At 33.7% G+C, this 15189-nt stretch overlaps 1 protein-coding gene across 1 annotated transcript in view; it reads right to left on the reverse strand.

The window, feature by feature from the left end:
* Positions 1–1066: 1066 nt before the first annotated feature.
* Positions 1067–15189, reverse strand: part of LOC111087701 — a gene marked incomplete at its 3' end in the record, with an annotated part of 23405 nt that continues 9282 nt past the window's right edge. Inside the window, exon 5 of the mRNA XM_022395274.1 lies at positions 1067–1180. Coding sequence (XP_022250982.1) covers positions 1067–1180 — 114 coding nt within the window. The remainder of the gene's footprint in view (positions 1181–15189) is intronic.

The raw sequence follows: 15189 nt of genomic DNA on the forward strand, positions 1-15189 counted from the left end.
CCTGTAGATAGATTTGTGTTACATTGTTGTATCCATATATTCTACCGTTAGAAGTGAACTTTAGTTTCAAGTATGCAGCACAACTCTACGTACCCTGTAGATAGATTTGTGTTACATTGTTGTATCCATATATTCTACCGTTAGAAGTGAACTTTAGTTTCAAGTATGCATTACAACTCTACGTACCCTGTAGATAGATTTGTGTTACATTGTTGTATCTATACATTCTATCGTCAGATGTGAACTTTAGTTTCAAGAATGTATTACAACTCTACGTACCCTGTAGATAGATTTGTGTTACATTGTTGTGTCTATACACTCTATAGTTAGAAGTGAACATAAATTTCAAGTATGCAGCACAACTCTACGTACTCTTGGTTTTAATATCATTAGCACTAGTGCAAATACCTCAGTAGAACAACCCTACTTAGACTTCCTGATATTTGCAGTTCGCCGCATCTCTAAATATGATATATTGTTATACATGTTTTCATATATTGTTATACATATTTTAACTATGAACCTTATTCATAAAATAAAATTCATTGAAAGTTGTAACTTATAGAAATATAATGCACGAAATAACTTTTAATTTTCATTATTAACCACACACATCTATATATAGATATAATTTATAGCAGTTTACTCATTATATTCGGTTATTATCAAGTAATATCCAAATGACCAAATCTATTATTTATTTCTGAGTGTCACTAGAATACCCATGGCATCAATGTTAAATAATTTCTGTTCCTATAGATTGCTTTTTGTTGTCGTGTTCTACATAGAATATTTATGAGATAAATTTAAATTTTTATGTTCCATCAACAGCAGCGTATTGTCTAAAACGATAGTCTTTACTCCATGTTTTATTGTAAGGAGTTTAACCTTCATTCTAGCAGCTCTCTCATTAATATCAATATTTCCGGAAGAACGCTTATGCTTTGAGTGCTACCATTTCAAACAACGATTTCGGAAAAACGTTTTTGTTTTATGTATTCTATCATCAAAACTCGTCACAAAAGATTAAAAGTACATACAGCATTTTTTCTTTCTTTTTACTTACCACAGCCTTCTTCATCTTTTTGGTCAAAACAGTCCACGATTCCATTACATCTCCAAGCTTTAGGCACACAGAGTCCTTCTGGACATAAAAACCGTTGCTCTGAACATTCTGTAGCTACAACAGATGAAAAGTTTTAAGGATAATTTTTAAAGCATTTTCCTTCAACTTAAAATTAAAACAAAGAAATTTTACATAAAACACACTGAGACGTTATAAAAATGTTTTTCCGGTACTGTTGGTAATGGCATAAAATTGCAAATAAAAATGTTTTTCCACATGCATTGTTGTTAGTAATAAAACAATAAATTGCGGTAGTTTTAATGCCCTTCGCTTGCATTTTCCTTATTCTATCATTTTCACGCACGCCTTTTAAGCTACGTCTTTTTTGCAGGCATTATGTGTTAAATCGATATCCTGGTCTATTTCAAAACATTTTACGCGGTCAGACAAATAAGCTTGCGTAGACGTAACTTTATTTAATAAATCTACACGTAAACAATAATGTAAAGTAATAATATTCATAATAGTGTACAGAGTATGAAACAATTATGAGCATTCAGTGTATGACAGGTTTTCGGAGCTGAAACAAAGAAACAAAAACGAAGAACAAAACTCGTACTAAAGAAAAAACTAGCTAAAAGGTGTTTATGGCAGTTTATGAAATGAACCTAAACTAAATTATTGCAAAGTAGAGTAAATGTAAATTTGTAATGAAGGCAAACTTAGCTGAATATCCAAAAGCGTCTGAATGCGTGTTCATAAAGTGATAAGCATATGGTTTTGAACGAACTTTGCATGCGTATTTTAGACCTAAATACGTCGAGGAAGCCCATGGAAATTGTATTTAGTGTAATGTTCATTTTTTAGGAAATTACACGCGGGTTATGTGTTCCTTCTGTGAAACCCTTTTCAAATAAAAACTAAAGTTAAAATCTAAGCCAGTCGTCACGTGATGACAACGACAAAGGCCTTTCTAACGATATGAGATTGGTAGCGTTTGATCGAGAATTTTCAAAATTAAGTTGTTATAAAATCGTGTAGTAAAAATTAAATAAGATTTAATTGTTTGTTCACATGTCTGTCTTCTTGTATTCTCTAAATTAATGAAATAGTTTACACTTTTGGCTACACGTAGTAGAATGATAATCCTGTATAGGATGGTCACACGTGGGAGAATGATAACCCTGTTTAGGATGGCCACACGTGGGAGAATGATAACCATGTATAGGATGGCCACACGTGGGAGAATGATAACCATGTATAGGATGGTCACACGTGGGAGAATGATAACCCTGTATAGAATGGTAAAACCTGGTAGAATCACATCCCTGTGTAGGAAGGTCACTTGAGATAGAATGGCATCTCTGTATAGGATGGCCACTAGTAGTGGAATGAAAGTTCTGTATAGGATGGTAACTTGAAATAGAAGGACAGTCCTGTATAGGATGGTCACACCTGATAGAATTATATCCCTGTGTAAGATGGTCACACCTGGTAGAATGATATCTCTGTGTAGGATGGCCACTCGTAATGGAATGATATCCCTGTGTAGGATGGTCTCACCTGGTAGAATGACATCCCTGTGTAGGATGGTCACACCTGGTAGAATGACATCCCTGTGTAGGATGGTCTCACCTGGTAGAATGGCATCCCTGTGTAGGATGGCCACTCGTAGTGGAATGACATCCCTGTGTAGGATGGCCACTCGTAGTAGAATGACATCTCTGTGTAGGATGGTCACACCTGGTAGAATGACATCCCTGTGTAGCATGGCTGCATGTGATAGAATGAATCTGTTATAAGATTCTCGTGTGTTTAGCTTCTAATGTTAATGTTGGAATGTTTTTTTTCAGAAGAAAAGTGAAACGTCTGGTCAACATTTGGACCTAACGACCTTTAGTGCGACATAAGTTCGTAAAGTAGAGTTTGTTTGTTTTTGAATTTCGCGCAAAGCTACACGAGGGCTATCTGAGATAGCCGTCCCTAATTTAGCAGTGTAAGACCACCCACCGCCAACTCTTGGACTACTCTTTTACCCACGAATAGTGGGATTGACTATTATAACGCCCCCCATGGCTGAAAGGGCGAGCATGTTTGGTGGGACGGGGATTCGAACCCGCGACCTCACATTGCGAGTCGAGCGCCCTAACCACCTGGCCATGCCGGTCCATATAAAGCTCAATATAAATATAATTAAAACCGCATAGTCGACGAAAATATGTAAATTAAATAATAGGTTGAACAATCGCCAAGTTTTTATATATTTTTATTTAAAGAAGGATGACGTTTCTATCTAGCACTTTTTGTCAGCTAACTCGAAACGTCATCCTTCTTCATATAAAAAAACTTAGCGATTGTGCAATCTATTATTTAATTTTGTGTTAATAAAGCTCCCCACACATCGATGGCTCAACGGTAAGTTTTAGGGCTTATAACTCTAAAATTTGTGGCTCGATCCTTGCAGTGGCTACAACGCAGATAGCCAATTATTTAGCTTTGCGCTTAAAACAAACGATATTGTACGCTGTATTAATATGAGATAAATGCATACGTTGATTTGAGTTGAATAAAAATTGTTAAAAATGTATGCTAACTTAAGAATGCTTTATGTCACAATCATCATATATACATATATGCGTAATAAAGAGTAGGATATATGGAAAACGGAGAAACTAGGCTTTTGCTTTAAGCTCAATCGTGAATATTTTACGTTAAACAAACAAAAACTATTTTGTATTCACATTTCTAAAGATTAAAACTTCTGTTACTAATGAAAACGTCAATATTAAACCGCCTGGAAGTTGTTTTTCATTAAGCACAAAGATTTGGAAATGGAAACTTTAAGAACTTACCGCATCTGAGCTCATCACTAGAATCGGGGCAGTCACCGGCTCCATCACAAACTAGTGCACGTGGGATGCAGCCCCCATTCTGACACTTAAACTCGTCGTCGGCACAATCTTTGGAGAAACAATAAATCCATGGATTACCAGTGGTTATTGTTCACGTTGAAATAATAGCATTGTTATCATCCGGGTCATTAATTAAACAAGATATTTATGAAGACCGCTTGTTTTGAGATAAATTATGTTACAACATTCACTTAACGTTCCGGTAAACACTTGAAACTGTTAACAAAACTAATTAAGTGTAGAGCGCGTTTTTGTGGCAATGACACGAGACCAATGAACCTGCAGATTCACAGTTCGGGCTCGCTAATCACTAGCTATACCCGCCACATGTATTATTATTATTATGTGAAATATTTTTTTTGTTTTTGCTCTAAAAGGAAACATGACGCTAAGCTGCTGAGAATAGAGACAAAATAATCCATTGTTAAGTCTAGAAAACAATATTTCAGTTTATGTTTTCATTTGAAAAATAAATGAGGCTACAATATAATAGAATATGAAAATACAAAATATGGTTAAGTTTACTGTTTTATTATATAATTATGTGATGAAAAATTTAATGTTTTAAATATAAATTTGGATTTAAAGATGTTTAAATTTTTTGATGATTCTTCAACAGTTACAAGTTATTAGGTATAATTAAAAGTTAGCTGAATCTGTTCTTAATTCTATTATAGATGCTATTATATACTTACAACAATCGTTAATTACGATTAATGAAATAACGCCATAAACGTATAAAATTAACATTTTCAATCAGAAATCACAGTAATTTAATCATCATAGTTTTACGGACCTCCAAGTTAATGAAATTTTTATATGCCATGATATAAGAGGTAGAAAAAATAACAAATACATTGATTATAAAAATAATAATAAAAGTTTTATAAGTAAAACGGTTAACAAATGAAATGTTAATCTCCGGTTGGTTTTTCCGATTACCACACCAAAACATATTGTTTTTAGGTTATTTGTTTAATTCTAAAAATCCTATTCAAACGATTTTCTTATATCTTAGTTTACCTGTAGCCCAGTTTTTGACACACCAAGTTACTGTGTTCCTCATTCCAACCATCACCACAAACCGAAGTCCATCCATACTGGGAATGAAATACCTCCAGCAACATGGAATCTTTATGTAACCGCACTGGAAGAACAACAATGCCCTCTGTTGTTAAATGTAGTGAATATTTCATATTTATGCTAAACCTTGATACTTTTTACCTCTCTATTCTGCTTTACAGTTTGAATTAGAACTATATGATAGTGTTAAATCTGAATAATATTTTATATTGTTACTATATCTAGTTTGTTTGTTTGATTATGTGTTTTAGAGCAAAGTCATATTGGGCTTTCTGCTGTGGTCACCGCGAGGAATCAAACCTTGGACTTTAGCGTTATAAGTCCGAAATTTACCGCTGTCCCACTGGAGGACTATTAAATCTAGTTATACTTTATATATATTTTTTATTTGTTTAACAATTTATGTTGTTATCAAAAATATAAGGCAAAATTCAAGTTTTTATGTTGTTACATGACTATGAGGCAAAATTCAAATTTTTATGTTCTTACATGAATATAAGGCAAGATTCAAGTTTTTATGTTATTACATGAATATAAGTCAAGATTCAAGTTTTTATGTTGTTACATGAATATAAGGCAAGATTCAAGTTTTTATGTTATTACATGAATATAAGGCAAAATTCAAGTTTTTATGTTATTACATGAATATAAGTCAAGATTCAAGTTTTTATGTTCTTACATGAATATAAGGCAAGATTCAAGTTTTTATGTTGTTACATGAATATAAGGCAAAATTCAAGTTTTTATGTTCTTACATAAATATAAGGCAAGATTCAAGTTTTTATGTTGTTACATGAATATAAGGCAAAATTCAAGCTTTGTTGGAAATGTACTTTAAGAATAAACATAGTTTATTAACAATTTCTAACCTCAATAACAGCGACCCCTGGAGGTCTGAAATGTTGCTATTAGGGACTATTTCTTGAATTACATGGTAGAAATTTCTGTCCTTTTCAAGGTTGGAGTCATTACTTGGTAGATAATCTGTTGAGATTGTTTCACTGTTTGGATGATATAAATAAAAAGCTTGTTTATTATACAATATTCTGTCAATTTTGAAAAACAAAAATCTATACAACCGTGTCAAACATATTGTTTATAATGTGAAGAACTGAATAGTGGCCAATGTAATTTTTTCTTCACTTCACCTATCCATTGTATAGGTTTTCGTCATAGTGAATATAGAGCACGTTCACACCAACAATATGTTTGATACTTTTCACTATGATATAGGTCCAGCTTATTTCTCTTCGGTTAACTTGTGTTGAGGGTTACTGATGAGGAGTGGAATTCTCCGAAACTAGTACAACCCAATAACACACGTTGATTAAAGTGTAGATTGAACTGGACCTCCCTTGAACTTAGACTTCGAGATTAAACAATTTTCGGAATACTAAGATTACATGAATATAAGGCAAAATTCAAGTTTTTATGTTGTTACATGAATATAAGGCAAGATTCAAGTTTTTATGTTGTTACATGGTTGCTCGGAGATGTCATCATCATTTCCTGGCCAATGTTGTTAATTTGATATTTTAGCACACGATTAGCCAGTGAAATCGGGCACTGTCATCAATGCCCAAGAACAGGAGAAATAACAATATTGTCCGATTTCGGTTTTTTCCGTAATGTAATAAAATATCCATCACACACATAAAATGTAAAAGAGGGAATTCTCCGGTGGGGCAGCGGTAAGTCTTCGTATTTACAACGCTAAAACCAGGGGTTCGATTCTCCTCGGTGGACAGAGCAGATAGCCCGATGTGGCTTTGCTATAAGAAAACACATACCTAAAAGATGGAAGTTAACACAATTAGAAAATAATCTCAAAAGAACAATAAGTATATATTAAAGGTGTCGCTTTTAAAAGAGAAAATTGAAGTAGTTTTTGTGAGAAACAGTTAATCTGTTAATCGCTGATATAAAAGTGGTTTTAAAACAGTCATTATTCATACCTTCTGTACTTGTCTGATCCCAACCTGTCGTTACACATAGCTGACGAGGCTGAATTACATTTTCTGGCAAGCAGATGGCACCACCATGGCCATCAAATGGTATAGGAGTTTGTAATTCCAGTAAGGCAATGTCAAAATTGGTAAATTGGCCGGTCTGTTTAAAGTTGGGATGAAGTACTATTTTCTTTAGTAGGTGACTCTGTAAATCGGAATCAGAAGAAACCATGCTTCCAACAAATTTCCAAACAGCTGGATCACTGTAACAAAAATGTATTCCTGAATATATATTCTCGTGACTTATTTTAGTATTAAGTAGAATGGGATCAATGGTTAAAACATACATCATTATTGTGTAGTTAAAACGCAAGAAACAGGTAACCACGTTATAAGTTGTTTACAAAAGAAACGACCAACCACAATCAAGAAAAAAAAAATTCAAACCTGTCGTTTTGGCTTACGCCCTTATCAAGGGCTACAGCTTCACATACGTATGTGACGCTATAACCCTTAAGAAAATTGTAAGCCGAAACGTTGGGTTTGAATAAAACCGGCTTTTTCTGGAGTAGTTTTTGTTGTTGTAAACATGGTTTCAATCGTCTAATCTGCTCTGTAAAGTTTACAAACTTTATAAGTTGTCTGAAAGTTTTAAAATATGAATAACAACCTATAATTTCTAACAGAAAGTGTGACATACCCTTACGAGACGATAATAAAGTTATAATTATAATTTACTTGCCTATGTTTGACACATGAGGCTGATGTTACCAACCAACGTGGAGAAAGGACACTAACAGTACATAAAGTCTTATTGTAATATTTGTCCACGAGGAAGCCCACAAATGGCCACTGACCGTCGGGAGCACTGCTACCACCAATGATTCTCCCCTGCAGTTCTCCTGTGAGACTCCAAGCACCACAACCTGTGAAAATAAGTTATAGATTTAACAATCCAGAAACCAACAGATACACGTGGTTAACAATACTACAGGAGGTAAAATAAAGTGTGGTTTTGAACAAAGCGTTTTAGGGCTTTCAAACTAGTAGTGACCATAGCTTCACAAACCTTAATAATGCTGTTAGTAATATTAAATACTAGTTGGAGTACCCGTCCCCTGGACGGAAGTTATCTAAATTCATGATTAATGAAAGGTTATCTTAGGACATGAAAAGTTGCTTCCCAAAAACGCCCATAAAAACTGTTAAACACAAAATGTGAAACCGCAACGTTGTGTGTATCTCCGCATGGACTCGATAACCATTCATGCGAAATTCGGTGAAGGTGCATCAACAGGGGGCAAAGTAGTGGTAAAAAATGTAAAAATGCCCATAAAAATCGCAAAACACAAAACTCCAAATCGAAAATTTGTATGTATCCCCGCATGGACCTAGTGAACCTCCATACCAATTTTGGTGAAGATCCGTAATATAAAACGCCTACTGTTTGTTTTTAGCACCTGCAATATCATCATAATACTGATCGAAACAGACACAGAATTTTAGTTGTCGTTTGATAATCTGGATGTATTATAGACTTCTAGAAAGCCTAACAAATATTCAACCTACACTTCTATTTATAAAACATATTAAGATATTTGTAAGAGGGCATTCAAATCCTATTGGAATGGGAATGTAACAATGTGTAATGTTTCCCATTAAATTTTTTAGTTTTCGTTAAACCTTATTATAAAACTGATAACGCTGATAATGAAATACATATTAAATACCTGTTATTTTATAATACAAACATGGTTATAATTCACTATATTATTTTATGTAAGCATTGCATTATAACCTAAGAATATAGCATTTTATCTTGTTGAAGCTATATAAGTAGAATAATAAAAATGAATCCATAAACACAAGACTAATTTATTGATATAAAGCTTATAAGGATCAGAACGGATTTTTTTTTAATCAAATGAGAAGACTCGGTTGTTTATGTTCTTTTATATACATAAATGAATGTTATAAAATATCAATATTAAAAAAAATATTGATTTTAGTGATGCGTTTACATTCATGATGATTTTCTGTTTATTAACAATAGAACGAACAATATATTAACTATATTCTGGCGAAGGTTTCACACAGATGACTTTTAGAGATATATTAACTATATTCTGGAGAAGGTTTCACACAGATGACCCTTTGAGATACATTAACTATATACTGGAGAAGGTTTCACACAGATGACCCTTAGAGATACATTAACTATATACTGGAGAAGGTTTCACACAGATGACTTTTAGAGGTATATTAACTATATACTGGAGAAGGTTTCACACAGATGACCCTTAGAAATATATTAACTATATACTGGAGAAGGTTTCACACAGATGACTTTTAGAGATATATTAACTACATACTGGAGAAGGTTTCACACAGATGACCCTTAGAGATACATTAACTTTATACTGGAGAAGGTTTTACACATATGACCATTATAGATATAGTAACTATATACTGGAGAAGGTTTCACACAGATGACCCTTAGAGATATTTTAACTATATACTGGAGAAGGTTTCACACAGATGACCCATAGAGATACATTAAATTTATACTGGAGAAGGTTTCACACATATGACCCTTATAGATCCTTATAGATATATGAACTATATACTGGAGAAGTTTTCGCACAAATGACCCTTAGAGATCTATTAACTATATTCTGAAGAAGGTTTCACATAGATGACCCTTAGAGATATATTAACTATATTCTGGAGAAGGTTTCACACAGATGACCATTATAGATATATTAACTATATACTGGGGAAGGTTACACAAAATGACCCTTAGAGATATTTTAACTATATACTGGAGACGGTTTCACACAGATGACCCATAGAGATACCTTAAATTTATACTGGAGAAGGTTTCACACAGATGACCTATAGAGATACATTAAATTTATACTGGAGAAGGTTTCACATTCTGGAGAAGGTTTCACACAGATGACCATTATAGATATATTAACTATATACTGGAGAAGGTTTCACACCGATGACTCTTAGAGATATTTAACTCTATACTGGAGAAGGTTTCACACATATGACTTTTAGAGATATATCAACTATATACTGGAGAAGGTTTCACACAGATGACTTTTAGAGATATATTAACTATATTCTGGAGAAAGTTTCACACAGATGACCCTTTTAGATACATTAACTATATACTGGAGAAGGTTTCACACAGATGACTTTTAGAGATATATTAACTATATACTGGAGAAGGTTTCACACAGATGACCCTTAGAAATATATTAACTATATACTGGATAAGGTTTTACACAGATGACCCATAGAGATACATTAAATTTATACTGGAGAAGGTTTCACACATATGACCCTTTGAGATACATTAACTATATACTGGAGAAGGTTTCACACAGATAACCCTTTTAGATATATTAACTATATACTGGAGAAGGTTTCACACAGATGACCCTTTTAGATATATTAACTATATACTGGAGAAGGTTTCACACAGATGACCCTTAAAGATATATGAACTATATTCTGGAGAAGGTTTTTACACAAGTGACCTACAGAGATATGTTAACTATATTTTAGAAATTTCACACAAGCGACCCGGAGACACACTGGAGAATGTTTCACACTAGTGACTTATAGCTATATATACATTAACCCGACTTGATGTTATGTATTTCACTACAAGTGGGATCCACATATTAAATAATTCTATGTTTTGTCTCTTACAACATTTCGTTTAAATAATTGACCAAAAAATAGGATAAATCTGCCATTTTCTGTGTAATATTACATATAGGTGAACCTAGCAATAACTAGCTGAATTAATAGCAATACTAATGCCATTTTTTGTTTAAATGTCTTTACTTGAATCATATGTAACCAACTCATTTGTTAACGCGCAAAAAGTCATATTAACCTCATCGTTAATACTGTACGGTTAAAAGTCTGTACTTACTGAAACTTCGGCAGCCAATTGCTACCCTGTTTGCACTCTGGCAGACTTCACCTCTCCTGAAATAAATATAAATATATATTTACTCCTGTAAATATCAAAGTGCTGTCTTTATAACAACGTTTAGTGGCTACAGAAATTGGTATTTTAATTCTGCGGCGAGAGAGTTTAGGAAAGCTACATTATATTTGGCCTTTAACTAAATTAAATTGGAAAACAAAAACGTTTAGCTTTGTCGATTTTCTCTTTCAAAACCATATAAACTTCTTCGTCTTTACAGTTTTATTCGTAGCTAACTAGACAAATGATTGCAGACTTTCTATTAAAAAAAGTAACACAAAATTTAATACTATTTGTTTTTATGTTGTTACATTAATATAAGGCAAAATTCAAGTTTTTTATGTTCTTACATGACTATAAGGCTAAATTCAAGTTTTTATGTTATTACATGAATATAAGGCAAAATTCAAGTTTTTATGTTCTTACATGAATATAAGGCAAAATTCAAGTTTTTATGTCGCCGCTCAGGTACACAGGGCAAATGTGGGATAGAATAATGTACACAAACTTAACATACCTGACAAGCTGACTCTTCACGATCGATGAATCCAGCACACATTGACGTGCGAGGCAGTTGACCATTATAATGTGTTGACCCATTGCATTTATCTGCTGGCATGGTAGGTATTGGTATATAGTGAAGACTCTGGTGAGGTGACGAGCCTGGAGACAAAACACAAGTAATATTTCGTTTAAATAAGTTTGCAGCCATTTAAGCACTCTGATCCATATGGCGCTTTTAAATTATTTACAAAATTGTCTACTAGAATAAACAGACGTCTCATATGGAAAACAAACTAGCACAGCTAACCTGATCGAATCTGAATGTAACGTTCCAGAGGAAGTATCTAAGTTTAACATTGTAAGTCATACTGCAGCTACAGGTTCGAACTGTATTACGACTGCTCATTTCAAGTCAGTTTCGAATCTTATAGCTCACCTCTTAACTTCTTTTTTTTTTCTCTCTCTTTAAAATGGGTTGGTAGGATTGATCATTTGGCATCAAATTAAATTAAGAATTGCATCGTTAAAAAAATCAAAGATTTGGTAGGATTGATCATTTGGCATCAAATTATTTAGTGGTTTGGAGTTTATAATGGCTCCAAATTCTACAAAATAGTATGAACAGGTAAAGATGGCAGATAGCACCGATTTTGTGTTCTTAATTAACACAAATTTATCACGCATGTTTATACAATGGCTGATCCGGAGGGGGGGGATAGAGTGGCTAGCCATTCCCCCCTTTCCCGAGTAAGTACAAATATTTGACTTTACATACTTTAACCCTCATGTATACGATAATACGATTTTTATCTACGTTAAAGATCTTAATGTAAATTTTAGGGGGAAAAGTAAATCTCAAATACATTATCAACATCGACCCCCTCCACCTCCTACCAAATGCACAATTTTTGTAACCAGCTAGTTTATTTAGTTTTTGTAATCAGCTAGTTTGTTTAGTTTTGGCTTTTGTTGTTGTTTTTCCGTTGTTATCAAGCACAAAGCTACATAATGGGCTATCTGTGCCTATTTTTGGCTCTCAAGCTTGCCGCTGAGCCACGAAGAGGGGTATGGTTTAAGACATTCCCTGTTACAGATCTATTCAGAGAAACTGTTATTGTTGAGAATTTTAGAGCAAAGCTACCTGAGGGTTATTTACGCAAACCCGTCGCTAATTTTGAACTGATAAATATAGGGAAGGCAGTAGCCAATATAACATAGCGCCAATTATTGGCCTACTCTTGTCTGACTGAATAGTGGAAGTTTAACCGTTACTCTTACAGCGCACTCGCTACCAGACCGTACAGAACGCATTTTTATGGCAACAGGACGTGAACCGTGAAACCTCGGATTCACAGTCCAGGATCACTGAACTTTACGAAATAGCTTCATATGTTATATACATTGAATTTCTTGCCTATGTATCCATGGTTATGAAGATAATGCAACCGTTATGTTAACTTTAGCATAAAGGAACGAGATTTTAACACCTTATCTTGGATGGATATTTTATCTTAAACAACTGGACCAGAAAAAGATAGAGTTACACATATAAGATAAGCGAAAACAGCTAGGGTACAAAGTACAGTGTATATTGGGGAGGGAGGGAGCGGGTAACTATATCCTGGAAACAGATACCTGATGAATTTAGGCCTGTGTGATACATTGTCTATCAGACACCACTCTTTACAAACCTCACGTGCGAAACGAAAGTCTAAGATAAAAACTAGAAGCTAGTTTTAGTGCTCAAGCTCAAACCACAAAGACTAAAATATATTAAGATATTTTAACTTCACACAATCAAGTAGAAAGTTGCCTAACGTACTTCAATACAATATTTTAGAGGGGTAACTTAGAAATTTCCTTTCGTTTTTAGTAATGTGTTTATTGACTTACGTCTTATTACGTTATTCATACATGTATGTGTTTGTTTGTTTTTGAATTTCGCGCAAAGCTACGCTAGCCGTCCCTAATTTTGCAGTGTAAGACTAGAGGGAAGGCAGTTAGTCATCACCACCCACCGTCAACTCTTGGGCTACTCTTTTACCAACGAATAGTGGGATTGGCCGTCACATTATAACACCCCATGGTTGAAAGGGCGAGCATATTTGGCGGAACAGGGATTCGAACCCACGACCCTCAGATTGAGATTCGAGCGCCATAACCACCTGGCCATGCCGGGCCACATGTATGTGACTATTAACGGAGCTTCTTTGTATATTTGATCTGTTGTTCATCACAAAGTTATACAATGGGTTAACTGTGCTGTGCCCAACATAGGTATCGTAATCCGGTTTTCAGCGTTATAAGCCTTCAGACTTATCGCCGAGCCACTGAAGGGGAATTTGTTTATTACTCCCATTGTTCTGTTTTAAACCTAACTTTTTTATTATTTTATTTTTCCGTTAGGAGATGCTTACTTCCCAGAACTGGCTTGAACACTGTATCTGCTTCTAGTCTGTAAGCTCTAATTGCATTTCATGCGCGAAGTTTGTGAATAGAGATTAAATCTGATAGACTACGTGGATCTTGCTTCTACTGGTACCTATTTATCTATGGGTCTTTTTTACCATTCCAGCTCTGTGGTTTGTACTCCAGTCTTATTTGCTTGTCTTATATATACATATATATACGACAGTTTTAATGGGTTAGTTCTTCTTGAAACTGAGGTATGTATATGTTACGGGCAGTGACCGATGTCCGACTAATATCTTCAATGGTCGGACAATATTGTCATTTCTTTCTATTCTTGGGCATTGATGACAATGGCCGTACATTGACGATATTGGTCACAAATTTTGTGCGATTTTGTTTTCAGTTCGATAAAATACAGTGCTTCGGTCAAAATTACGAAATAATTGGAACTATCCTAATAAATAGGGTTAAAATCATAAAACAGTGGAGGTATAACGCTGTAAAAAGAAACACATTAAAAACTATGTAACTAATTACGAAATAATTGAAAGTATCCTAATAAATAGGGTTAAAATAATAAAACAGTGAAGGTATAACGTAAAAAGAAACACATTAAAACTATGTAACTAATTACGAAATAATTGGAACTATCCTAATAAATAGGGTTAAAATAATAAAACAGTGGAGGTATAACGTAAAAAGAAACACATTAAAAACTATGTAACTAATTACGAAGTAATTGGAAGTACCCTAATAAATAGGGTTAAAATCATAAAACAGTGGAGGTATAACGTTGTAAAAATAAACACATTAAAAACTATGTAACTAATTACGAAGTAATTGGAAGTATCCTAATAAATAGGGTTAAAATCATAAAACAGTGGAGGTATAACGTTGTAAAAATAAACACATTAAAAACTATGTAACTAATTACGAAGTAATTGGAAGTATCCTAATAAATAGGGTTAAAATCATAAAACAGTGGAGGTATAACGTAAAAAGAAACACGTTAAAAACTATGTAACTAATTACGAAATAATTGGAACTATCCTAATAAATAGGGTTAAAATAATAAAACAGTGGAGGTATAACGTAAAAAGAAACACGTTAAAAACTATGTAACTAATTACGAAATAATTGGAAGTATCCTAATAAATAGGGTTAAAATCATAAAACAGTGGAGGTATAACGTAAAAAGAAACACGTTAAAAACTATGTAACTAATTACGAAATAATTGGAAGTATCCTAAT

The sequence above is a fragment of the Limulus polyphemus genome, unplaced genomic scaffold, assembly GCF_000517525.1.
Source record: "Limulus polyphemus unplaced genomic scaffold, Limulus_polyphemus-2.1.2 Scaffold2501, whole genome shotgun sequence".
NCBI classification, from domain to species: Eukaryota; Metazoa; Arthropoda; class Merostomata; order Xiphosura; family Limulidae; genus Limulus; species Limulus polyphemus.